The following is a 26,564-nucleotide window of genomic DNA, read 5'->3' as shown; positions in this document are numbered from 1 at the left end:
TTTGGATGGGTATTGTAGGTGACAGGTTTCTAGGTCCTGTTGTTTTACCAAACCGATTAACAGGCGCTGCTTACCTCAACTTTCTGCAGAACACACTGTATGAGTTTTTGGAAGACATTCCTTTGAATCAGAGGCAACAAATGTGGTTCCAGCATGATGGTGCTCCAGCTCATTTTTCCATGGCCGTTAGAGAGCATTTACACCAAACTTTTCCACATAGATGGGTAGGAAGGGCCGGACCTGTTTTATGGCCTCCAAGATCGCCTGATCTGAACCCTCTAGATTTCTTTGTTTGGGGATATTTGAAGACATTAGTGTATGGTACTCCTGTAAATAGCCTGGAAGAGCTGCAGCTACGGATTAATCAAAAGTGTCAAGAAATCCAAACCAAGGAGGGTGTTTTCGAAAGAGTTCGAATATCGTTGAGACGAAGATGTCGTGCCTGCTTGGAAATGGACGGAGGGCACTTTGAACATCTTCTGTAACTTTGTTTTTTGTTTGTTAAAAGCTTCCTTTGTCGGTTTATTCCTAATAAAATAAAATGTTTGAAAAACGAATAGTGGTCCATATCTCCGCAACCGTTACTTTGCGGACCCATGTTTATTAAGACTTTTCTGCTTATTTTGGTTCATACTATTACCTCCTGAAACATTTTACACTCTTTTTTTAGCACCCTGTACAATATAATCTAGAATGCGATGCTAATGTTTGTACTGGTTATCTGTCTTAATTGACAGTATTATGCTAAACTTAGTCTTACCTTGTTTTGTTGTAAGGAAGTTGTTTTTATATACTTTAATTAATACCTGCCTTGTCCTTGTCCTTAAAGCCTTTTACTATCCTCAGTTCCCCGCGTAAACACGTTATTTTAACCGTCTCAGGTGGAGGGGGAACCATAGCATATTTATAGGCAAATGTGACGCGCTTAGAAGCCAAGAAATTGTGGCCTCACTGGGGGGGGGGACTAGTAACAGTATATCATGCCACGCAGACGGAATCAGCGAGATATTGAAACAATTATTTTATTATTTTGATTTTTGATAAATGTAATAGGTAATTGGAAATTAGTTTAACTGTTTATTTATGTTAATAGTTGTCATTTTCCTGAAAGCTTGCCCTGTTGCGTATACTTACATCCCAATTTGAAATACATAACAAGTTAAAAAAACAGCGTTTTATTGTGTCGACATATACAGTTGATAAATACCTCAAGGAAATAAATGAATCTCTAAAGAAACAAAAATAAAATTGTATGTAAAACCCACAAATTCTAGCGCCAAATCTTCAACGAGCGCATTTCTCTATAAATACTTCATTTCAGAACTTACTACTAACAGTAACTACTAAAAACAACTTTACAAATACAAAACTCGCATCAGTGGTGATATCTCTTAATATAAATCTTGTGCCCGTGGCCTGGGTGGCTGTGCTTATGCTGATGCTGATGCTTGGAGTTATGACCGTGGTGATGGTGACCGTTGTGCTTGTGGTCGTGGTGATGCTTGTTGTCACTACGATGAGAATGCTTGTGTTTCCCTTGATGAGAATGTTCATGCTTGTGGTCATGGTGATGGTCGTTGTGATGGTCGTGGTGGTGGTCGGCCTTGTGAGAGTGCTCGTGTTTATGGTCGTCGTGATGGTCGTGTTTTTCTTGATGTTGATGGCCATGCTTATGTTCCTGCTTGTGGTCATGGTGGTGCTCACCTTTACAAGGGTCAGAATTAGTCGTAATAAGAATTATTAAAAAAAACTTCCCCCTTACCTTTATGCACGTGTTGATGCTTGTCCTCGTGTTTATGGCCATGCTCGCTCTTGTGATGGTGGTCGTGGTTGTTCCAGTGTTGATGTTCGTGTTTATCGCCATGCTTGTGTCCATGCTTATGGTGATGCAAATGTTCCTGCTTGTGCTTGTGAAGGTGCTCCTGTTTGTGGTCATGCTCGTGAAGGTGTTTGTGCTGATGGTAGTGGATTTCCTTCTTCTTCTGTTTGCCTTCGTAGTCACCACCAGCATCGAAGTGAGAGCTTCTCTGGTCGTAGAATCTCACAGGTTTCACGTAGGACACGGTTTCGCTGAAGCCCTGCCCTTCATTGTCAGTTCCTGTCTGAGAATTTTCTTGCACCCCGGAAGTATTTTCACCTGATAAGGGAACAGAATTCACGGTACCCTTCAGTTGAGAGTTGATGGTGTAAGGGTTGGTGTCTGCTTCATATTTAAATTGATTGTTGATGGAACTGTAGCTCAAAGGTTGAATTACTTTTACTGGGTACACCACTATGTCATTGTAGAACTGCTTGGAGGGTTTGAAGGGCTTGGACGACCTATACGGCTCGGTAGTTGTCTCCGCGATACCCAGGTCCTGATTTTCACTTTTGCTTCCTATTATTATGTCCGCAACTCGGTAAGGTTTGGCTGATACCGTCATGAAAGTTGCTAGGAACATACATGCGATAATCTACAAAATATTAATAGTATTAAACAAACAACTGGGTATGTTATGGTACTTACCCAAACTCCCATGGTGCTAGGCATGGACGTCGTTAGCGAACCAAGCTGAGAGTGAATGAAAATGATTCGAAAGATGGTATTTATATTTTCAATAAAAGCTGCAGGTTTTCTTCCACCGTAGAATTTCTACTAATGACGCGCATAGGCGTGCGCTAGGGTTTCTTTAGATACAAATTAACAAACCATTTTAAAAAAACGTTAAGGATTCTACAATGGACAATGGTGATGAAACAAAATTGGTTTTTAAATCAAGGCAGGAGAAGGCCCAGCAAAGTGAATAAATTTCAACACTGTAAACTGTATATCCTAATTAATCATTTACGAGTGATTTTTTTTTAGTTATTAATTACAGCTTGTTTTTGGTGATAATTTTTAACATACCCAGACATTGCCAACTAAATTTGATTCCTACATTAGGTACTTTAAATCAATTAAATGCCATTTCCAGCAAATATTTCTCTTGGCGCCGCCGATGCTGATCCGGTCTATCGCACGCCAAAGCGAGCTTCAAAACGCACTTATTAATTAATAGGATATATTATAAAATTGCTACTGTTTATGTTAATCAAGTTTCATTCTAATAGACATAATAATCGACGAGCTGCCATGGCAAGTCTGTACCTGTGCAATTATAGAGTGCTAATTAGAAATCGAACTAGTATCTTTATAACAGGAATTTGAGACTCATTATTCTGCTGGGAGGTATGGTTTTCACGCAAGCTTTGATCCCCGAACGACAAGATAATGTTACCAGTGAGAACAAAAAAAAAACAAGTAAGCTCGTGGTGAATTTTAACAGAAAACTGATATTTTTGAGTTATTTTTATTTAAAAAAAATACACAAATCAAAGAGTATGTAACGTTTAAAGTTGACGAATCTGATATCAGTAAAAAATGGGTTTCTGGGTTTCATTAAAATATATTTTTATGGCAAAAAGTATATTCAGGACAGATAAATTGGTAATACACATAAAATAAGTAAATTTTTCAGACTTTTTGTTATAAAATAAAATAAAGCAAAATAACTGTCACTTGCCATATGAAAAGAATAATTTTCTCACTATTATTTAGCACCTTGATAATACAAGGCGATTCCTCCACAAAATAATGTGGTATGGAATAATGATATTGGAAAATCAATGAATTTGCCAGTTCTTTTGTCAAAATTTTTGTAAAATTGTAGTTTACGTATAAGGAACATTCTGTTCCCAATATATTTTTTTAAGCCAACAACACACAAAAAAAACTCGAGTACGAAGATGTAAACTCGGGTAGTGCTACCATTGGTGCTACTCATTTTGATGCTAATAATAATAATCGATAAAATACCGTCTTAGCCAAATCTATAATTAACATTGTTAATAAATTTGATTTGAACAAGCTCAATTCAGTTTATATATTAAAAATATAAAGGAGACCAAATTACTGTATTATATTCTAATTGAGACCTAACCAAAAAATAATAAAGACAAAACATACATATTTTTAAAATCCTTGGTAAGTCTCAAAATGAAACCTAACATTCGAAAAGCACGTCTGACTATGTAATCTATATGACCATCAAATACCAACTTATCATCCAAGATGACTCCGAGATCCTTAATACTATAAGCTTTTTCAACAATATTAGAACTAATAATAAAGTGACTCTGACTCTATTTCTAGTGACAGATATATGATTGCATTTCTTAACATTAATAAATTAGTAATTGGACTTACAAAAATGATACAATCTATGAATATCTTCCTGAAATTCATCATCAGTATCACATGAAATTTGTTTGAACATCTTAAGGTCATCAGCATACATCGAGAAATGCTTAAAGCAAGTAGATATATTATTTATGTATATAGAAAACAGTAAGGGGCCTATATGACTACCTTTAGGAACACCCGGCGTAACTTTGCTAATATCAGAGCTACAATTCATAAACACAACGTACCGGGAACGATTGGTTAAATACGATTTAATCCATGCCAAACACACCAACGAATCGAAGCTTATTAAAAAGAGTATCATGGTGAACCTTATCAAAAGCTTTCGAAAAGTTCGTGTAACAGAACATTTTTATCCATACTATCAGATATGAATTGTAAAAAAGGAGCAAGGTTAGACAAAGTAAATCTACGACTAAAAAATCCATGCATTTAATAAAAATTGTATTTGAAAAAATAATTTATCCGTAATAATTAATTCCAAGATTTTGCTAAAAGTACATAAAATAGAAATTGACATGTAATTATTTACTTCATATTTACTGCCAGATTTAAAAATAGGGGTAACTTTAGCAATCTTCCACTTTTCAGATATGTACATATGATTATGATCCGATTATTATAAAATTTACCCAAATAAGACACATATTTATATGATTTCAGTAAAAAAATCTTCTAATTTCACATAAAGGCAATCTAGAATTTAAATTGTAGATATACCGGGAGATTTCTGGTTTAGGAGAAAATAGTGTACCTACCTAAGTTTAATTAGCCAAAAATTAAAAAGCGGCTACATTCTACTAATATTTATTTATTTTTACTGAATTTAAATTTTCGTATTGAAAACAAAACCAATGTTTGAAACAAACAAAACAAAATGTTTAATTTTTTTTTTGTCAAAATCTTTGAACTGAAACTATCAAAAATATACACTACAAATATTTCTGAAATTTATTTTTCAAAAGAACATTAACCCTATTTACAAAACTATTGCCAAATGTGTCTTTGAAGAATATTCAAGAATCTCAAGATAAAACTAAAATCACCACTATTAAAAAAAAAATAGTTTTTTTAATATTGTATTTCTACGAAGCCGTACCTAGAAGGGCCATTTCTAAAAAAAAAATTAAAATTAGACTTTAAACTTTGAATTCAGACTTTAATTGATTTAATTGTTATTATTTTCTGAATTCAACACCTTCCAGGATCCCTTAGAAGAAATTTAGAGGAATTTTGGTTGTAGTCAAAGTATACTACAGCTGAACTTCCACTTGAAAGTAAGGGAACATTCCTGCAATGGAACGAAAGTTAATAATTCAGAGATTAAAGTCCTAATTCAGAGTTTAAAGTCTAATTTTAAAAAAATTTTAGAAATGGCCCTTCTAGGTACGGCTTCGTAGAAATACAATATTAAATTGAGTTTAAAGTCTGACTTCAGAGTTTAAAGTCCCAATTCAGAATTCAAAGTCTGAATTCGCAGTTTAAAGTCTGAATTCAGAGTTTAAAGTCTGACTTCAGAGTTTAAAGTCCCAATTCACAGTTCAAATTCTGAATTAGCAGTTTAAAGTCTGAATTTAGAGTTTAAAGTCTGAATTCAGAGTTTAAAGTATGACTTCAGAGTTTTAAAGTCCCAATTCAGAGTTCATAGTCTGACTTCACAGTTTAAAGTCTGAAATCAGAGATTAAAGTCTGACTTCAGAGTTGAAAGTCCCAATTCAGAGTCATAGTCTGAATTCATTTAAAGTCCCAATTCAGAGTTCAAAGTATGAATTCACAGTTTAAAGTCTGAATTCAGAGTTTAAAGTCTGACTTCAGAGTTTAAAGTCCCAATTCAGAGTTCAAAGTCAGAATTCGCAGTTTAAAGTCTGAATTCAAAGTTTAAATAATGACTTCAGAGTTTAAAGACCCGATTCGGAGTTCATAGTCTGACTTCGCCGTTTAAAGTCTGAATTCACAGTTTAAAGTTCCAATTCAGAGTTTAAAGTCCTGACTTCAGAGTTTAAATTCCCAATTCATAGTTTAAAGTCCCAATTCAGAGTTCATAGTCTGAATTCACATTTTAAAGTCTAACTTCAGAGTTTAAAGTCCCAATTCAGAGTTCAAAGTCTGAATTCACAGTTTAAAGTCTGACTTCAGAGTTTAAAGTCCCAATTCAGAGTTCAAAGTCAGAATTCGCAGTGTAAAGTCTGAATTCAGAGTTTAAATTATGACCAGAGTTTAAAGTCCAATTCAGAGTTCATAGTCTGACTTCACAGTTTAAAGTCTGAATTCAGAGTTTAAAGTTCCAATTCAGAGATCATAATCTGACTTCAGAGTTTAAAGTCCCAATTCAGAGTTCAAAGTCTGAATTCACAGTTTAAAGTCTGAATTCAGAGTTTGAAGTATGATTTCAGAGTTTTAAGTCCCAATTCAGAGTTCCAAGTCTGACTTCACAGTTTAAATTCTGAATTCAGAATTTAAAGCCTGATTTTATAGACTAAAGTCTGAAGTCACAGTTTAATGTCTGAATTCAGAGTTTAAAGTCTGAATTAAAAAAAAATAGACATGGCCCTTCAATAGTTTTGTATATTTCGACTGTATTTTGAAACGAAAATTTATATTCTATCATGATAAATGAATGATATTACAATTTAGCTAACAGTTCCCATATTTTTTTGAAAAATGTATCTACTATTTTCGATTTAGGTTGATTAAAATAATGTAACTTTCTCCTAAATAAAAAATTTACTGGTGGCACAAAAATACTCTCATTTGGCGCAAACTTTATTATTATTATTATTATTATTATTATTATTATTATTATTATTATTATTATTATTATTATTATTATTATTATTATTATCTGTGTATTTCGGAAACAATCATATTTTAATCAAATAATCAGATGGATGTTAGTCAACTTGTTTAATAAATAATATCCAAGAAGTCAATTTTTTTTAGAAACTAAATAACTAAAAACTTAATGGGCCTTTTTTATTTCTCTTAATGCAGATTGTCTTGTATTAAATACGATGTTAATTTCTTAAGTCATCCACAAAGCTTATGCCTATAACAACCACGCTTTCTTTACACCGTGCCGGAATATTCGAAGGCAAATGAGATGGTAATGAATTTTGCAAAACATGCAACGAAACCAATTTTAATTCCATTTATTTTTAACTACTCGACCATATAACCATGCGCATAGTCGGGGATGAAAACAAACTATAAAACACGAGCCTATTATTAGAAAAATCATACTCAGCGTGTTCTCTTAACCAAACAAGTTAAGCAACATGGGAGCTTGGGTAAGTAAAATAATTTTTTGTACATTTTGGATCACATATTCAGAAATAAATATCTTGAAAACATATCTTCTATGGTCAATCTATAATCGTGTTATTTTTTTGTGATTTCCAGATATTAGCGAGTGTGTTCTACGCATGCCTCTTGCTAACAGAAGCGAAACATATAGTGGACGCGACTAGGAACATTAATATCCATCCGGCCCCTGTCAGGGTGACGCGACAGACAGAAGGACTAGACGTGAACAAAGAGCTTCCAGTCGAGGGCGACAGCGGCATACACAGCGCTGTATCCACGCAGAATAATCCAGAGACATCCGCCACTAACTACCAGCCTTACAACGTCAAGCTATACGCGGTTAGCGCGGAAAACGACAGAGATGCTAACTCTTATAACCTCTACAACGGCTACAACAAAGGTGGAAGCCACGAAGTCGACGCAAGACGCAATGAATTCGCCTCTGTCGAAGCCGACGTCGGAAGATACAACAACCAGAGAGAATACCTGGACGCTGCTGGCTACGATCACTACAAAGCAGCTACCAGTTTCAACCTAGAAGATCCCAGACAACTGGAAACTGTCCAAAGGGAGATCGAGCCCTATGAAGTCTCCGAATTCCAGAAATCTCACAAAGAAGAGGAACAGCATGCCGAAGTTCATTACCATCAACATAAACACGTGCACAAGCACAACCACAAGCAGGAGCATACGCACAAGCATCAACAAGAGCACAAACACGAACACGGTCATAAACACGACCACCACGCTCAACACCAGCATAAGCATGATGCCCAGCATAAGCACGTCCACCAGTCGGGGCATAAACATGGCCACAGGGGCGAACATTACCACAACCATCATCAGGAACATAAGCATAATCATCACGGTTCTCACAAGCACGACCACAAGCACCAACAGGATCATAAACACGACCACCACCACGGCCACAAGCATTCCCACCATGGCGAACACAAACATTCTCATCGTAACGAGCATAAGCATAACCACCACCACGGACATAAGCATGAGAATCACCACCAGCATAAGCATCAGCATCATGCTGATCACAAGCATAATCACGGACATAAAGACGAGCATAAGCATCAGCATCACGGTAGCCATAACCACAAGCATTCCCATCATAAGCTCTGAGGGTGGGTTAGCTTCTTGTTTTAGATAGTTATTTTTTTATATTTGTTGAATTGTTTTTAAGAAAATAAATTTTAATGTTTTTCTTAAAAAGTTTTCCTTTTAATTTATATAAACCCTATTACCGAATTAGACAAAGAATGTGATACAAATTATTTTAAACAGTGTAGTATTAATGAAAACGTAATTTTTTAATAGTAATTTTATAAAAGTAATACGAGGTTGACAAGAAAGTCTGATTTGACACGATTTGACGTGGAATTTAAAATGAAAGGAAACACCTTCTATAATGGTACAGTCTAGCTTCCCCAAAATATCTATAGATACTTGTTCTGGTGTTCCCAAAATATCTATAGATATAAAAGTGGTAAAAATAACTCCGACGATGTCGTAGTGGTAACGTCATCAATTTTTCGTCTGTATTTAGTCCGCAGCACTTGCGTACGTATCAGAAAATATACCACCAGGCTTATTTCTGTAAAATTTCCAACGTTTCCTTTAGTTTGAATCTTGAGGGCATGGTGGCAGATCTATTACAAGTTTATCAAATTAAAGGAGGTAAGTGTTAATAGTATATTGTGTACTTAACAGTAAAAGCAATGCATTCCCCGTCGATAATGCAAATGCATCGAGTCAGGGAATGTACTTTTACAGCATTATTTTTGCTGAAATCACAAACAATATTAATTAATTAATATGAACTAAGAACTTTTTTTAACGCATAAGTACCTAACTTTTTTTCATTACAATATAATTGCTTATGAAACAGTTTCCTTGACAATCATTGTTTATTTATTGTTGTGATAAATGTCAAAATCGTTTTAATACCTATAAGTGCTAAAATATATTTAAAATGGACAGTGATGATGATGTTCAGATGTCCAGGATACCATCAGAGTTAGTAGCAGCTGCAAAAAATGTGACTTTATAGTTACTATTTACATCATAAGTATTATTTATCAGTCGAGAACGATTTTGTGCCCGAGCGGAGCGAGGGCTGGCAATAGAGTCCGAGAGTGGTAAATGATACTTAACTGCTGCGTGGTGTATAACATTGTATCTGCTCCCGCAGTTCTTTATGGTCCTTGAAATAAAGATTAGGTTTTATTTTTTTGACATATCTTAATTAATTCATTTTGACATTATTCGAAATCTTGCAAAGTCGCCTTGGTTATTTGGATTTTCTCGCTTCTAAGGTGTTTATAAACAAAGCTACTTAAAAGTTGAAATTTTGCTGGTTCTGAATTATTATTTCTAAATGAGTGATTTTCAAATAGAAAGTGCAACAAATACTGCCTTGATTCTGCTTCTCACCTAGAAATTCTCAAGTATATATCAAGATTTGATTGGAAATTAAAACTGAAATTTCACGCTTTTTTTATGCGCTGTTACAACCAACCAGTCGGCAAGAATGCCCTTTCTGTGATTCCTAATTAGATTGCACAGTTTTTGAAGCCAGAACATCCTAAAACATACACAGGCTATTCATTCCAAAGAACATCGGCAACGTTACTGGTTAATACAGGAGTATTAGCAATCAAGCGATATGGTGGGTGGAGATCAGCCACAGTAGCAGAAAGTTATGTTGTTGACAGTTTAAGTAACAAAAATGAAATAGCCAACAGGATTCTTTACAATGACACCAGGTTCTAGTAGTACGTCGCATCATGCTGTTTTAATGGGTCAGTCAGATAACATTGAGCATCCGGTGACTGAAATGGAGCAGTAAAATCATTTTGAGAAAAATGTGACAATTAGTAAACGCGAGGGGAATAATTATCCAGATTTTATAAATGTTACTAAATGTAATAACTGTACAATTACTATAAATATTCATTCATAATAATTAATAAAATGTAATGTTCATCAAATACGTTTATTACTCAACTATAATATATGTATCTATACTTAATGAATGAAAGGTACGTTTAGATGTGAAAATTTTTAAATATTTAGATGTTAGTTTTTCCTTTTAGTTTGCCTTAATATTGGGTGTTGCCGGTGCATGTCGTCGTGATGAACTGTATCAATTAAGTTTGATTGATATAGATGATTTAGGATCAATTTGCCAAATGCAGCTAAATACACAGGCTATTGTTTCCGTCGATCTTCTGCGACCATTTTGGTTAATGTCGGGGCAGATTTAATTGTATTAAACAGACATGGGAGATGGAAATCTTCAAATGTTGCCGAGAATATTTTAAAATCGAGTAAAGTTCAGCCAATGTTTTATAGTTGTACAAACTACAATAGCTGTTGGTTAGATATTCTATTTATCAACAGATTTGCGAATATAAAACAACTGAAAAAATAAAACTATAGGAGAAAAAACAGTTTACAAATAACACATTTTGGGGTCTAGATTTCTAAAATACTTCATCATTGGTACTTTTTTAATAATTTTTTAATAATTAATAATTACTAATATTTTCCTTTCTAGTATGATATAGTATTTCTTCATATCAATCTGTCTTAATTTTGTTTTCAAAGCTCTTTCGCTCTTATTTTATATTTTAATTTGTCAAAGTAATTTGTGTTTAGTTTCTTCTTTTTTCCCTCTTTGTCTGTACTAAATATCTTTTTGCAGAATGAATTAGTTTTGCCATCGTTTGCGTGACTCTACAAATGAAATCATTGTGCCAGTGGCACTATATAAATAATCTAGCTAATTTTTTTGGATGCCATGCCAACATTTTTGAAAAAACTAAAGAAAACAAACCTGTGTGCCAACAAGTTCTTTCAACCAAAATAATTCTTTGAACTTGTTTTGATCCATAAATATCTCAACTTTAGTTAATATTTAAACATTCTGTTGCATTAATGTTGACAAAATTACTAGAGATAAACCATATTTCGGTTTATTAACAGACTTTTTTTAATATTTCGATGTTGAGAAGCAAAAAAACAGCAAATAAGTAAAATAAAATTTATTTCCGCCGAAACAAGTCCAATGGAAACATAAAATAACAACTACGATTAAAACAACGCACTAGCCCATCCTCAGTGCTTGTGATGGGAGTGCTTGTGGTGATGGCTGCCGTGATGCTGATGCTTATGTTCGTCTTTATGCCCATGATGATGCTTATGTTGTCCATGATGCTCATGTTTGTGCTGATGTTTATTCTCATGCTTATGTCCGTGGTGGTGGTCATGCTTATGCTCGTTATGATGGGAATGTTTGTGTTCCCCATGGTGAGAATGCTTATGGCCGTGATGGTGGCCATGATTATGCTCCTGCTGGTGCTTGTGCTCGTGTTTATGAGAGCCTTGGTGGGAATGCTTATGTTCCTGATGATGACTGTGGCGATGTTCGCCTTTATGAACATGTTTGTGGTCAGACTTGTGGGCATGTTTATGATGGGACTCGTGTTTGTGCTCGTGTTGGGCTTGGTGACCGTGGTCGTGACCGTGCTCGTGCTTGTGCTTCTGCTCGTGCTTGTGCATATGCTCCTGTCTGTGGTTATGCTTGTGCAGGTGCTTGTGTTGGTGGTAGTGGACCTCGGCATGCTCCTCATCTTCTTTGTGGGAGTTTTGGAAACCGGACACATCGAAAGGCTCGCTTTCTTTGTGGAAGCTGTGCGTGGTGATCGTCTCCAATTGTTTTGGACCTTCTAAGGTGAAGCTAGTAGCTGTTTTATAATGCTCGTATGCAGTGTCCAAGTTTTGGCTGTATCCCTCAGCTTCGGCCTCTATAGAGGTGAACTCGTTGTAATTGACGCCGTTTTCGTAGCTGCCAATCTCGTTGTTATAGTTGTAGACGTAAGGGCTAGGGTTCTTCGCGTCCTCCGCGCTGAACTTGTAATATTTCACGTCATAGGGTTCGTAATTCGTCGCCGAGGCTACGGGGTTGTTTTCTATGGGTACAGCGCTGTGTATACCACCTCCGACAAGTAGACCTTTCGTCGCGTCTATTCCTTGAGCGTGTCTCGCTAGCCTGACCGGGATAGGCTGGATTGTGAACCTGGTGGTACCCACGGAACTTTGCCCTTCTGTTAGCACGAAACATGCGTAGAACACACTCGCTAATACCTACAAAAAACAAAGGTGTGACAAAACGTATACAAATTTACTTTACTTACCCAAGCTCCCATGTTGCTCAACTTGGTATGTTTAAGAGCACACGCTGAGTATGAATTTTTTTAGTAACACTCCGGGATTTATAGTGTGTTATCCCCGACACTACGGCACTAGACGGTACTGAACGGTCGAATAGTTAAAAGTAAAACTAGATTTAATTAACATTAAGTTAATTATCGGCATCGCGCGTGTGTTAAATGTTGGATGTACGTGGTAGTTAATATAAATATTGATTAGTCTTACACGAAAAGAAAAAATACTGAACATAGTTTTATACTTACATAGAGCAATTATTGTAATTTGCTCGAGATTAATGAAAGTGAAATTCTAATACAAAGAAACTATCGAAAGAGAAATTAATAATAAAAAAATAATAATAAACATCAAGGACATTTTTAACAATTAAATAATATAAGATAACTCTATTAATATCCTTAATTTTTGTTTGTAACATTTGCTAGATTCTGATTTTTTATACTTTAGCAAATTATCTTCTATTTTTGGTATCACAAGGAATCACCTGACTTTCCTAAAATGAAATATACCAAATTCTATTTTTCTTAGTTACATTAATTATTATAATAAGGAAACGTAATTCGTTATGACGTGAAAGAAAAATGAAAAATAACAAGGTAGAATCATTTGATAAAATGAAAAAAGAACGACTGATCACAAATTCGTACATATTTCAGAAAATACGTAACATTAGCACTTTGTAAATATACAGGATGTTCAGTTACTAATCGGTCAAAAGTCACCAAGAGATATTACAATGAAAATTAGAGGTGTGATTAAACTATAGTTTTTTAAATTCGAAAAGCGCTTTGTTTCAAAAGTAGAGACTTGCAAAACTTATAATTTGACATGGAGAGTATTAATTATTAATTTAATACCCTCCATCTTAAATTAAAAAAAATTGCTTAACGATTGTCAATGTAACTTACTGTATTGACTGCTATTAGTACCGGGTTCAGTTGCAGACTGTCTTGTATAAAGTATGGTGTCTAACTACTATGACAAAAATTTTACTTATTAACAATTTTGGCAGAAACTCAAAAAACTACTGAAATTAGAGAAAATTAGGGATTAGCAGTTGATTTATTAAACAGAAAATCACTGATTAAATTAATTACTAAATTAAAACGTTTTATATTTAGAGATACTAGTGAGAAATTGTTATTTATAACCATACGTACTTATGTATTCCATAACAGAAAAGAAAGTGAATTTAGCTTTACATCACAAAAATCTGTCACAGCCGGTATAATAGAGGAAATTGCTACTTTTGTACTGCTTATTTCCCATTTAGTAATATTTCGGGAAGAAATAAACGCCAGGGAAAAATATTCGATATATTTCCCGCCGATTTATAAATAGAAAATAGCTAATAAATAACGGCCTGTATCTTTTATTCTTACATAAAGGTTGTCCGAAAATACATAGAATTTGAATTGTGTAAGATTGTGAAAATTCATTATAAGTTCGGAGAGTGTGTAGCTGAGAGTGTGCGTGGAATTCTTGGTAGAAGGAACGCCCCGAATTAAACAGCTGTGAAATTGAACCTTTTGTGACCACATTTGGATGACATGGATTTGGATGAGACATGGTTCCAGCAGAATGGTGCCACCTGCCATACGGCATGTGACACTATCCACTTGTTACGGCAGAAATTTAATGGACGACTGATTTCAAGTGACAGTGAAGTGACTTGGCCACCAAAATCATGCGATCTTAGCCTATGCGACTTATTCCTGCGGTGGTTCATAAAGTGCAAAGTTTATTCTACTCAAATGAATACTATTCCTGAATCCGATATCCTCTTTCATATTTAATGGCAATGTCTACCCTTTAAAAACATGCAAAGACTTTGCCAACTTTTCAATTAATAAAATCTTCTTTCCTCATATAAAATCCCGCGTTTGTTTTGGACACCCTTACTAGGTATCAACTTATTTGCAAATATTTTATTATAATATTTATCAAACCTGCATTATTATTTTAGGTGCCCAGGCATCTATTAGCTTTGTTCATACTTGTACTTACATAAGTTTCAAAATTCAGTGTTTCGAATCAAATGCGATTGCGTTTGATGGAAACTATATCTAATGCACTAAGAACAAAGCTATTACTCGTATATGTTACTTAATCTCTTTATCGAGGAGACTAGATGATCTTAAAGAATACTGATTTATTTCTCTCTGGTACCGTTAAAATAACGGTAACATTTTTTAAAACATATATTGTATGTGGTCTTTTCCGAAATGTCTTAATGTAAGGAATCGGAATACCAACGGAAAAAACGTCTAATGGAAATCTCTTAAATTATTATTATTATCAATGGAAAATTTTCCAATCCCTAAGAAATAGTGTTTAAAAGTATGTATGGGTTGCGTTTAGCGAATAGAAAATTTAAGAAATAAACAGCACATATTTAAATTTCTGTCCAATCGCAATCTCATTGGAGCAGATCAACAAAATTTTTAAATGCAAACTGTGTATTTTCTGTATGTTTGTTTACAATTTGCAAGACATTAAATTTTTCCGGTTTTTAAATGCATCAAAATGACGGCCATTATGAAATTGCCAGTTAGGTCAATTTCAAGATAATTCTATATTTATCTTTAACATCCTGAAACATATACAGGCCATTCATTCCGAAGAACATCGGCAACGTTACTGGCTAATACAGGGGTTGATGTCTTGGCAATCAAGAGACATGGTGGGTGGAAATCAGCCATAATCGCAGAAAGTTATGTTGCTGACAGTTTAAGTAACAAAAATGAAATAGCCAACAGGATTCTTTACAATAACACTACAACTCCAGGTTACGTACGCAAGTCTATGTAGTTCTTGCACATTATGAATTATTTCTGGGGTAACTCTGTGTATTTCATCTATAATACAATTTTGGAGTTCTTCTAAATTATGTGGTCTATTAACGTACGCTTTGGACTTTAAGTAGCCTCATAAGAAATAGTACAGGGGTGTAAGATCTGGGGATCTCGCGGGCCATTCTATCGATCCCCGTCTGCCGATCCACCTTCTAGGAAAGCAATTGTCCAGAAAATCTCGAACAGGGCGCGAATAGTGCGGAGGTGCACAGTCTTGCTGAAACCATATGGTGTTATCAGGAATATCAGGGTCATTATCGTTAGGAAAAATTACTGCAAGCGCTGGAACAGGATCATTTTGTAAAAACTCTAAATATCTTTCTCCTATAAGGGTTCCTTCAAAGAAGAAAGGCCCTACTATTCTGTTGTCAACTATTCCAGACCACACATTTAATTTCTGTGGGTGTTGGGTATGTGTCTCTGCCATCCAATGAGGATTTTCCTGACTCCAATACCTGCAAGTTTGACGGATCACTGTACCATTGAGACAAAACGTGGCCTCGTCTGAAAAAAGTATTTGCAGGTGTACATCTCTATTTACTTGACATAAATCCATCATAATTTCACAAAAGTGTAAGCGGCGGTCGGGATCGTCTTCATTGAGTTCCTGTACAAGTTGAAATTTGTAGGGACGATATTTTCCTGCCTCAAGATAGCACTTGAGTACTGAAGTAGCACTGCGGTCTGACTAATTTCATTGTTTAATGCAACCAGTCGTGAAGTATTATGAGGATTATCTACCATACTTCTCAAAATGTTCTGTTTGTGATCTTCACTAACGCTTGGACGTCCAGGTTTTGGAATATCTACAACATTGCCAGTTTCTCTACATTTAGATTCTATCTTACTGACTGTTGATTGGCTGATACGGCGATCTGGATGTTTTTCATTAAATAAATCGCAAACTTCCTACTGAGTTCTAGTCTTATTCCCGCATCCGATAAAAATTAAAATTTCAATTCTTTGTGTGACAGTTAAATGTGCCATAATACTTTAAATTCAACAATAATTTTTATATCGCTTACAATACTAAGAAAGTCGGTATGGCAGTGACACTTTGTAAAAATTCACACCTACGTTATCCACAAAAAACTTCAGGCATTTCGAAAAACTAAATTTGGTAACGTTTTTGCTTTATTTTAATTGATTTGAGTTTTCTAACATTCAATCATCATTTACTCGAAAACTTTCCTATGTAAGATGGCAACATTTTAATACTGTCGGATCGACAATGAAACGATCTTTCAGAATCAAGAAAAAAAATAGAGGGCTACTAGTTAAAAAAAAATGTCAATGACATCTTTACTCGAAAACAAATGGCGGTTGAAAATCGCCTTTTATGCTAAAATATGTATTTTTTAAATTAAAAAGCGACCTATTCGAGGATTTTTCCCCTAAAAAAATTGTTTCGTTTTTACTGAATTTATTCCATACTTTAGGAGCGTATTGTATGTTTATTTGTTCATAAAATATGCATTTATAACTCGAAATCGCTTTTTTCCCTAGGGAGGTAAGTACTCACTTACCTCTCGTTGTCCATAGCAACTTCCACTTCTATGGTAAAATCCACTTACCTCCTTAAAAACAATGTATTAATAGTCTATTTACTATAGTGAGAGCACATAAAAATATGTAATTATAAGTAAAATATGAAAAATTATTGCCCTTAATTTTGAACGAGCTACTGCTAAAATTTGGCCGATTAGTAACTGTACACCCTGTATATTTACGAAATCATAATTCACTGAAATATGTAGACGGTTCGATTCCTTTAAGTTACCAAATCGTAACTGTTTGCAATCACAAAGGCCAAACAGGCCTTTGTGGCTTAGTCCAACAACAAACCAAGGTTATGTTGCAAAAGGCATTGAACTAATACCCTGAAAAAAAAATTATTCCAAATCGAAGTAAAGCCGAGCTAAATACGTTCAGGGTGAATATCAAATAGGTTGCCAGGTTCAGCATTACGATTTTTGTCACAAACGAGAATATTGCAGCGCATAAAAATAAAATTAACGAGGAGATTGTGCCTGGCGGCTTTTCTTTGTGCGGGAAAATAGATTATCAGCGCCGCTACTTTCATGGGCATTTATTTGCATAACGCTACGAGTATTGAGGCATATAAATCCGGTACGCTGTAGCGTGACCACGTGAAAAAATCTGATTGCTAATATAATTTCTTTCATCGTCGATACGGTTGATACACATTTCTCATAAACACGAAATAATAATTGTAATAACGACTACTGCAGGAGGCATTTGAACGGTTTCGACCAACTGGTGTTATCTTCAAGAAATAGTGAATAACTGACAAAAAAGAAAGCCAAATTTATATCAATGGTAACATTTGGCTCAACGCGTGCAGCAGATGATACCAATTTAAGTCTATCTATTCTTAAGTGATTCTAAATCGGAAAGATTGGTAAATTAGAAAGCTCCTTTTAATTTATTATATAAAGGCAAATAAACAAAGCACTACTGATTTAACATTTGGTGAAATAACTCTATAACATTATAATAATCTCAGCAAAATAATTAAGAGAGCAGAAAAATTTCAAAATTTTTTTAATGATTTTGGAAAGGCTGTAATTTCGTGAATAATTGTTATATCGAGAAAAAAAAGAACCATCTTGAAGCTCGAAGATTTTAATTTTGAAATATTGAGATAAAAATTTTACACGTCACTTTAAGACAATTACATACTGTAATTTCGACAGTTGCCCATGGCAACCTTCAAATTTTTCGGAATTTTCTTTACTAGGCAAACAAAATTAATAAGTGGAAAATTTTTATTGACAGTTATCATATGGTTCAAAAATCGGTACCTATCCAGAATTTTGCTATGTAATGTTTTTATTTATTTTAAAATAATAATTAAAAACATAATACACCCTGTATTTTGTTTAAATTACTATGAAATTGACCAAAGTGGGATTAATTCAAGAGCGATTTTTTCAGAAACCGTTAAAGATAACGATTTGAAACAAGTGTACCTTTTTAACGTAAAACAGTTCGGTAAAACGGAATTTACTGTCCAATTTGTTAAAAAGTCAAAGATGAAAAGGTTACATACGCAAAGTACCAAGGGCCCCCCCTACCCACCCCAATGGACCTTGTGGAAATAAATGGATTAGTCCATCAAATTGCTCATCAAAATTTAGCTGTGTATACCAAATTTCATTCATTTATCACAACGCGATTGAGAGATATTGCAAAAAAATGATTTCCATTCCTCCCTCTTCAATGGGTCCCTGTGCCCTTAGGAAGCATTTCCGGACCCATGTTCATATGAACTTTTTTACTTAGTTTTGATCATAGAATCGGCCTGTTCAGGCTTGGTAGCTAATTATGAGACACCCTGTATATAATAAATAATATTTGTTCCCAGATTTCTTCTATTAACTCTAAATGTTTTTGAAATTCTCGCTGGAACTCTTCTCTTCGCAACGGAGAGTAACGAGGAGCATAATTATTACCTTTATTTTTCATTTCCATCAGATGTCTGTGTTTCATAAAACATAATATGTAATAATTTGATGAAATTTTGTTTTGCTGAGCCCTGGTTTTACGTAAAAAGATGGGATATCTTCCTCCAAAATCTTTTGAATAGCTACGAAAAGGTTTTCTTGATGCGGACTGCTTCCAGTTTTTTTCAGTAAATATGGCAAATACTTTAAATTTTTATGAGACATAAGAATGTCCCCTATTTTGATGCAAGAATTACATATTATACTATAAGGTTTTTAATTAGTTTTTTGGTTGTTGACTGCCATGATTTAATTGTAAACAATTAGAAGCTAGAGAAAATGACTGTCAACGTGACGGATAGCGAAGACGATTTTGACATCTCAAGCCTAAGCCTACTTGATTGCAGTTATGATTTTTTAAGAATCATTGATATATTGCCATAGACATCGGTTTTCCACAAATACTTACTTTCCTTCTATTTTAACTAAGTGAATTATACTGCAAATATAAATATCTGAATTCAAAAATTAAATGCCCTTTTTATTACTAAAATGAATGTAATGTGCTATTTTTTATGTTCATTAATGAACTGTCATAGACAAAAACTTACTTTCCTTCTATTTTAGTGATACTAAGTGAATTGTACTGCAAAGATAAATATTTGAATTTAAAAATTTAATGCCTTTTTTATTACTAAAGTGCAAGGAATGTATTTTTTTATGTTTTAATAAGAATCATTGATAAACTGCCATAGACATCACTTTTCTACAAAAACTTACTTTTCTTCTATTTTAGTAATATAAGTGAATTGTGTTGCAAAGATAAATATTTAAATTCAAAAATTAAATGCCTTTTTTATTACTAAAGTGAAAGGAATGTGTTTTTTATGTTTTAATAAGATTCTTTGAGAAACTGCCATAGACATCGCTTTTCTACAAAAACTTACTTTCCTTCTATTTTAGTAATACTAAGTGAATTGTACTGCAAAGATAAATATTTGAATTCAAAAATTAAATATCTCGTTTATTACTAAAGTGAATGGAACGTGTTGCTTTTCATGTTTTAAGAACCATTTTGTTTTACTAAAGATTGAAACATTTTTTTCAAAGCTTAGGTATCCCCGTACTTATGAACATGAAAGTCTTAGGGCATGACAATTAATTAATGTATTAGTTTTACTAGTAAAAAATATTAACAAAATTAAACGACAGATTCTTTGTAATTATCAGAATTTTTCTTTTGCATGTTAAACGCATAATTTTCAAAAATTGATGCCAACGCAGGCATCGATATTGTTGAATCTCTAACATTGTAGGATCTTTCCGCGCAAAAAGCTAGAAACTGCCGTCATACGCTTAATTTCGACTTCTTCGTAGTTTGGGGAGTTAAATTTGCCACTTCTGCTTTCATGTTTTCGGAATTTTCATTCCCAAAAAGAGCCATTTTTGAATTTAAAAAAACGCGTGAAATGCGATTAAATTATGTGACGTTTAAGAAGAAAAAATATGTCATGCACCACAAAACAATGTCTACCTGTCAAGCCAACTTTATTTGGGTGAAATAAGTTTCAAAATGAAATATATCAAATTTTTTAAATAAATTTTGGTTATAAAATTTTCTTACCGAATCCCCCACGTCCTTGAATTATTGTCCGGAAATTTTTCCTCAATCACGCATTTTTGTAGACAGTGCGTTCCTTCGGAAAAATTTCCGGAAATAATTCAAGCACTAGGGAGATTATAAGTGAAAATTTTTTTGAAGCATCGCTCTCGCGCAATCAATATTCTCAAAGTTACATTCTTTAAAAAATTACTAAAATAAATTCGGAAATTTTTCTGCTTCCATAATTTGTTTGGTGAGTGTAGTAGAAACGCCTTTTAAAATAAAAATAATAATAAACTATTTCTTACAGGCGAATCATTCGATCCAAGTCACACGTAAATGGATTTAGATCTATCGAGTGAGCCGGCCCATAGAAATTATCTAACAAATGTATACTACTTGTACAATTCAGTTATTTATATCAGTTCATCTATCCAGAATGGAACTTGGTGGTTTTGTTCTTTCCTGTGCCAATCTAATTTCAAAATAAACGTTTAGTTGGCGCCACTGACTATTGTCTCTTGTTCCAGGCAGCAGTCGCAGCTCCTTGGTACAGGTCCGGGATTTGGACCGCCTCCACCGCCCTTTTCAACAGGTCAAATTAACGCCCTTTACTTAGAAACACCGGTAAGTACAAGTCCGTCTGCTAAGCCGACAGAATGACGTCATATTACCATTTACCATTTATGCGACGTTGCCATATTTCTTTGTGTTTAAAATACAAAGTTTCCAAAAAATGTATTTCCAAATGTCTTCTGAACAAATAGAGATATTGGAAGGAAATTGTGTTTGCACAATACATGAATAAACACGTTAAAAAAATTGAGTCAGCCTAAACCACTCGCGAAAATATGTATGTTGGTTAAGTTACATTTTCCTCAATTGTTACGCACGCCACTGGATTTTTTTTTTTTTTCATTTTATAAACGCAAAAATAGTGACTGAAAATAATTACTTGACTTTTTTGTATAGCTTACCATCATTTTGGTACAAATTAGCAATTTGTAAAAATTTTAAAAATCACCTTTACTCTGATAAATTTGCTGATAACACTTTATTTTAATTTTAGCACCCTGTATCTCACTGAAACTATAAGAGCAAATATACATATATAATTATATGTTGCAAAGAACACTATACGGCAATAAACATGGAAAATTATAAAAATATTCCTATAACAATTTTGATTAATTGGGCCTATTTACGGAAGTACGACCCTGTACATTTTTGAAAAAAAATAAATGATATTTATTAATAATTCGAAAACTGTATGAATGTAAAACTTGAATATTGCAGGTGTAGTGTAAATCGGGATATACTCGTAAATGAGTGGTATTGCCAAAAAAAAATAAAATAATCAGTGACGTAACAATAAAGGCAGCGGTGTCATTTTTGTAAGTATAAAATTGTAAATCAGGTTTCTTTAACAACATTTTGTCTACAAATATAACCTCTTCCAATTTTTTTTAGGGGGCATAATTTACGAGATAATTGTAATATTTACGCTTGAGACAAACTAGGGGGAGTGTTTTTTAACTTGGGTGTCGAACAGGAACTTTATAAACAGTTTTTCCTGTCGTTTATTTGATGTTCAAAGCCTACTAATTAATTTAAGAACTAACGTATTGCTTTTTATTGCAGGAATATTGAAAATCGCAATTATCTGCGACTACAAAAAAACGTTTTATTTGTACAGGGTGTCCCGGAATTATTGCAACAAGATTTGCAACAGATTCTTAAGACAAATTTAGGGGACCCGATTTTTTTTTGCCTAGGAGCCGCCTCTTTCGGAGTTACTGCCTCCTGAAATCCGCCTCTAAGAAAAATCTCAAAACTGGCAAAAGTCAGTGGCGTACAATTTTTTTATTTAAAAAAGTTGTGGCATTCTCGCACGAACACCACCGGTGCGACGAGAAATATTCGGATCACCCCAAAAAATGCTAATTTATCCCTTCAAAGCGTGTTTCAAATTTCGAGTCAATATCTTTAAAACTTTGTAATTGTATATTGCTGAACATACCACGGTTGATAAGATTAGAAAAATATGAATATTTTCTTGTTAAAATTTTGGTCAGCAGGGCCTATTTGCGGAAGTCCAGACCTGCAATGTTCTAAGATAAAATTTTAATTTTTTTTATATTTTCGAAACGGTTTGAAATAAAAACTTGAAAATTGTAAGTATGGTGCAAGTCGAATTGGGACATATAATTTGGTGGTATTACCGAAAAAATAAGATAATCGGTGGCGGAGATATGAGGGCATGTCATTTCTATGAATAAAAAATTATAAATCAGGGTTTTTTACATCTTATTTTGAAAGTAATACTACCTTATATACAGGGTGTCCCGAAATTAATAAAAATTTGGTAATAGATTCTTAAGACAAATTTAGGGGACCCGTATTTTTTGGCAAGTGGTCCCCTTTTTTGGAGTGACAGCCCCCTGAAATCTGCCCCTAAGAATAGTCTTTTTTATATCAGAACCCTGTTGTACGAGAATCTCTAAATTTGGTACACAGGGGTTTTATGACGTGGAATCTGTTGGTGCTATGCTTTTTGGCGGGGAACCCCTTAAGACGATTTTTCGTGTCTTTGGAGTCAAAAATTGGTCGCACATTTAAATTTCTTAAAAATTATTCCTCCGTTAGAATGCCATTAAATTTAGAAACTTTTTTGTTCCTTGATACTTTTTTTGTAAACCGCAATATTTTCGAGAAAACTGTCAAAATCGAATGCATATCTTGATTCTACGTTTTCCTGAAATACATTGCATTTTACAAAAAAAATATCGAGACAAAAAAGTTTCTAAATTCAATGGCTTTCTAGCTAACTAATAATTTTTAAGAAATTCAAATTTGCGACCAAATTTTTTTGGTTCCAAAGATAAAGGGACCCACGAAAAAGTGTCTTAAGGGGGTTCCTCGCCAAAAAGCGTAGCACTATCAGATTCCGCATGGCATAAAACCCCAGTGTACCAAATTTAGTGATTCTCGTACAACAGGGTTCTGAGATATAAAAAAAATATTCTTTGGTGCAGATTTCAGGGGGCTGTAACGCCTAAGGAGGGGAAAAAATACGGGTCCCCTAAATTTGTCTTAAGAATCTATGACCAAATTTTGTTGCATTAATTTCGGGACACCCTGTATATAAGGGAGTATTACTTTGAAAATGAGACGTAAAAAAACCCTGATTTATAATTTTTTATTCATAGAAATGACACCGTGCCCTCATATCTCCGCCACTGATTACCTTATTTTTTCGGTAATACCACCAAATTACTAGTATATGTCCCAAAGCGACTTGCACCATACTTACAATTTTCAAGTTTTTATTTCAAACCGTTTCGAAATTATAAAAAAAATTCAAATTTTATTTTAGAATTTTGCAGGTCTGGACTTTCGTAAATAGGCCCTGCTGATCAAAATTTTTACAAGAAAATATTCATATTTTTCTAATCTTATCACCGTGGTATGTTCTGCGATATACAATTACAAAGTTTTAAAGATATTGACTCGAAATTTGAAACACGCTTTGGAGGGATAAATGGGCATTTTTTGGGGTGATCCGAATATTTCTCGTCGCACCAGTGGCGTTCTTGCGAGAATGCCACAACTTTCTTTAATAAAAAATGGTACGCCACTGACTTTTGCCCGTTTTGATATTTTTTAAAAAATCCTCCATCAATTCTGAATGAAATTGGTCGCTTCAATTTTTTTCGTAGAATGCACCGTTTTTTTTTTGAAGAAAAAAATAAAACATATTTTATTGTATNACTTTTATTATAAAGGTACCTTTTATACGTATTATCGATAATGACTTGTCGACTGATTTCTCTACTTTACTTTGCTTGATTGTTTTCCTTAATTCTTGTCTATCCTATCTCGCTTCCTTTCAGGAACCTCTCGACTATGCTGCTTTCTTACTGGTCTCCTAGTCCCTCCTACTGATATTCGGTTTTCTTACTGCTCTCCGGGATCCTGCTACTGATATTCCGTTTTCTTACTGGCCTCTGGAACCTGTTAATGCTATTCCGCGTTCTTTCTGTCTTCCTGGACCTTGTTTGTTGGTGCTCCGCTGGTCTCGTATTCTTGGGTCACTTATTTTACCACTTGGTACTTTTATATTCTTGATTTCTCCAACTTGAATCTTTTTACACTCTCTCGCTTATTAACTGCTTATATTTCTATAGGTTTTCTTTTCTTTCTTCAACAACTGTCGTTTTTCANAAGAAAAAAATAAAACATATTTTATTGTATATAGGTTTTGTTAATCTTTTATTTAAAGGTATTATAATAAAGCATGGTGAAAGTAAAAATGCAATTCAACATTGAAAATAAAAAGTTGATGTGATGTGGGTAAAAAATTCTTCGATTTCGAGATACAGGATGTTCAAAACTCTGAAATAATTAATAAAAATAAATAAAAAAAATTTAAATTTAAACAGTCTATAGCATATTTCGACCTACATTTGTATGAACTTTTTTTCACAAAATAACTTATATTCGAAAATATTCTTAAATCTGGATCCCTTTTACACGTTGTAGATTTACACTCTGTATTGAATCTGAAAATTAATAAATCAGTATAGATCTTTTTTTATGTTTAACATTATACAAAATCAAAAAATAAATAAATATGTAAAGATGTCAGGAATGTATTCAGTCTATAGTTTTTTTTTTCACGAAGGTTAACGATCTTGGCCGGTTAGAATACTTTGACATCTGTAGAAGCATAACAAACGCGAGGCGATGACAAATGGCGCTCGATTCAGCTCTAGAAAAGCAATTCGTCCTCCGCCGTCACTCAAAAACCCGGCGCGGCCTTCCCTGTCACATTAAGGCTCCCGTTAAAATAACCAGGCAGCCAAGTTGTCGATAATTAATAATTTTCCGTACAAATAAGCGGCAGACGCGAGAACAACGGAACCGGGTAGCCAAATGCAATGGCGAAGTTGCCAGGGTTGCCAGTCGAAAAAATGGCTAATATCCAGGGATGGGCGTTTACGCGTCGACTTTAATTGTCGACGTCTACGTGTAGACTTCGCGTAGACTATGTAAACAACGTAGACTATGTAGACAATGTAGACAAAGCGGAGTTTGCGCTCTAATTTCAGTTTAATCTAACCTATATTATATTTGCGTTACATTTACGTATGATCTATTTTGTGCTGTACTCAATTCATCACTCAACTTTTTCTGTTTGGCTGTTTTTACATAAACATAAAATGAGCGGACGTAAAGCAAATTTAACAGAAATGTTAAATTTTTGTGAAACACTGCCGATTATTTTAAATGGAACAACAGTATATTATGCAAAATGTAAAAGGCACTTTTCGGATTTAAAAAAATACACACTTTGTATATAGTTACTTTCAACATTTCACGATTTAATACAATAGGTACGTTTAGGTAATTCTAAGTAACTGTCGATCAATACAACATTGGTCTAATTGTTTAGGTATTTTACGTTTCAAATAGTGAAATTTTTGTTAAAACAGTTATCAACAATATTATGCTTTATATCTTGCTTTAGTACTTGATCCAGCGTTATTATTAATATAATATTCCTAACCTAATACAGATGCAGTATTTCACATTTATTTTCAGTGCGTGTACCCCATATACTTACTACAAGTGTACCCTCATTTTTACCAATAATTAAAACAATTTAAATATCGACAGCAACTGTCTTTAATACTAGATGTCATTAGTGTCTAAAATTTGAAATAACTTAGACAAATGTTACATTCATTTGACAGCTGCCTACTTAGAATTGTTTAAATGAGAAAAGGGTTCTCTTTTCAAAATTTGAATAATATACAGGGTGTTTAAAATAGTCGACATCACATATCTAAGAAAATTACATTTCCATT

General features: G+C 33.9%; 4 protein-coding genes across 5 annotated transcripts in view; 2 read left to right on the top strand and 2 right to left on the bottom strand.

The window, feature by feature from the left end:
* The window catches only part of LOC108910700 (putative mediator of RNA polymerase II transcription subunit 26), a 70,783-nt gene that overhangs the window by 26,886 nt on the left and 17,333 nt on the right, over positions 1 to 26,564 (top strand). For both annotated transcript variants that reach the window (XM_018715400.1, XM_018715399.1), the window contains exon 2: positions 21,225 to 21,321. The gene's annotated coding sequence lies outside the window, so the exon portion shown is untranslated. The remainder of the gene's footprint in view (positions 1 to 21,224; positions 21,322 to 26,564) is intronic.
* On the bottom strand, positions 1,312 to 2,540 carry LOC108910701 (histidine-rich glycoprotein-like). The gene is made up of 3 exons (XM_018715401.1): positions 2,507 to 2,540; positions 1,763 to 2,453; positions 1,312 to 1,704 (listed from the first exon to the last, which is right to left on the bottom strand). The coding sequence occupies exons 1-3, from the start codon at positions 2,528 to 2,530 to the stop codon at positions 1,376 to 1,378; spliced, it is 1,044 nt and encodes a 347-aa protein (XP_018570917.1). The 5' UTR covers positions 2,531 to 2,540; the 3' UTR covers positions 1,312 to 1,375.
* Positions 7,498 to 8,659, top strand: LOC108910675 (histidine-rich glycoprotein-like). The gene is made up of 2 exons (XM_018715366.1): positions 7,498 to 7,509; positions 7,622 to 8,659. The coding sequence occupies exons 1-2, from the start codon at positions 7,498 to 7,500 to the stop codon at positions 8,657 to 8,659; spliced, it is 1,050 nt and encodes a 349-aa protein (XP_018570882.1).
* On the bottom strand, positions 11,657 to 12,747 carry LOC108910674 (uncharacterized histidine-rich protein DDB_G0274557-like). The gene is made up of 2 exons (XM_018715365.1): positions 12,736 to 12,747; positions 11,657 to 12,685 (listed from the first exon to the last, which is right to left on the bottom strand). Exons 1-2 carry the CDS (start codon positions 12,745 to 12,747, stop codon positions 11,657 to 11,659), a joined length of 1,041 nt encoding a protein of 346 aa, XP_018570881.1.

The sequence above is a fragment of the Anoplophora glabripennis genome, unplaced genomic scaffold (genome assembly GCF_000390285.2).
Source record: "Anoplophora glabripennis isolate ALB-LARVAE unplaced genomic scaffold, Agla_2.0 scaffold280, whole genome shotgun sequence".
Classification (NCBI taxonomy): domain Eukaryota; kingdom Metazoa; phylum Arthropoda; class Insecta; order Coleoptera; family Cerambycidae; genus Anoplophora; species Anoplophora glabripennis.
This window is presented reverse-complemented; position numbering and strand designations above follow the sequence as displayed.

Coding starts and splice junctions, on each gene's coding strand:
- LOC108910701 (XM_018715401.1), bottom strand. CDS start 2,530: ATGCCTAGCACCATGGGAGTTTGG. Junction 2,454..2,506: donor CTAGCACCATGGGAGTTTGG/GTAAGTACCATA, acceptor AATATTTTGTAG/ATTATCGCATGTATGTTCCT. Junction 1,705..1,762: donor GCATCAACACGTGCATAAAG/GTAAGGGGGAAG, acceptor ACCCTTGTAAAG/GTGAGCACCACCATGACCAC.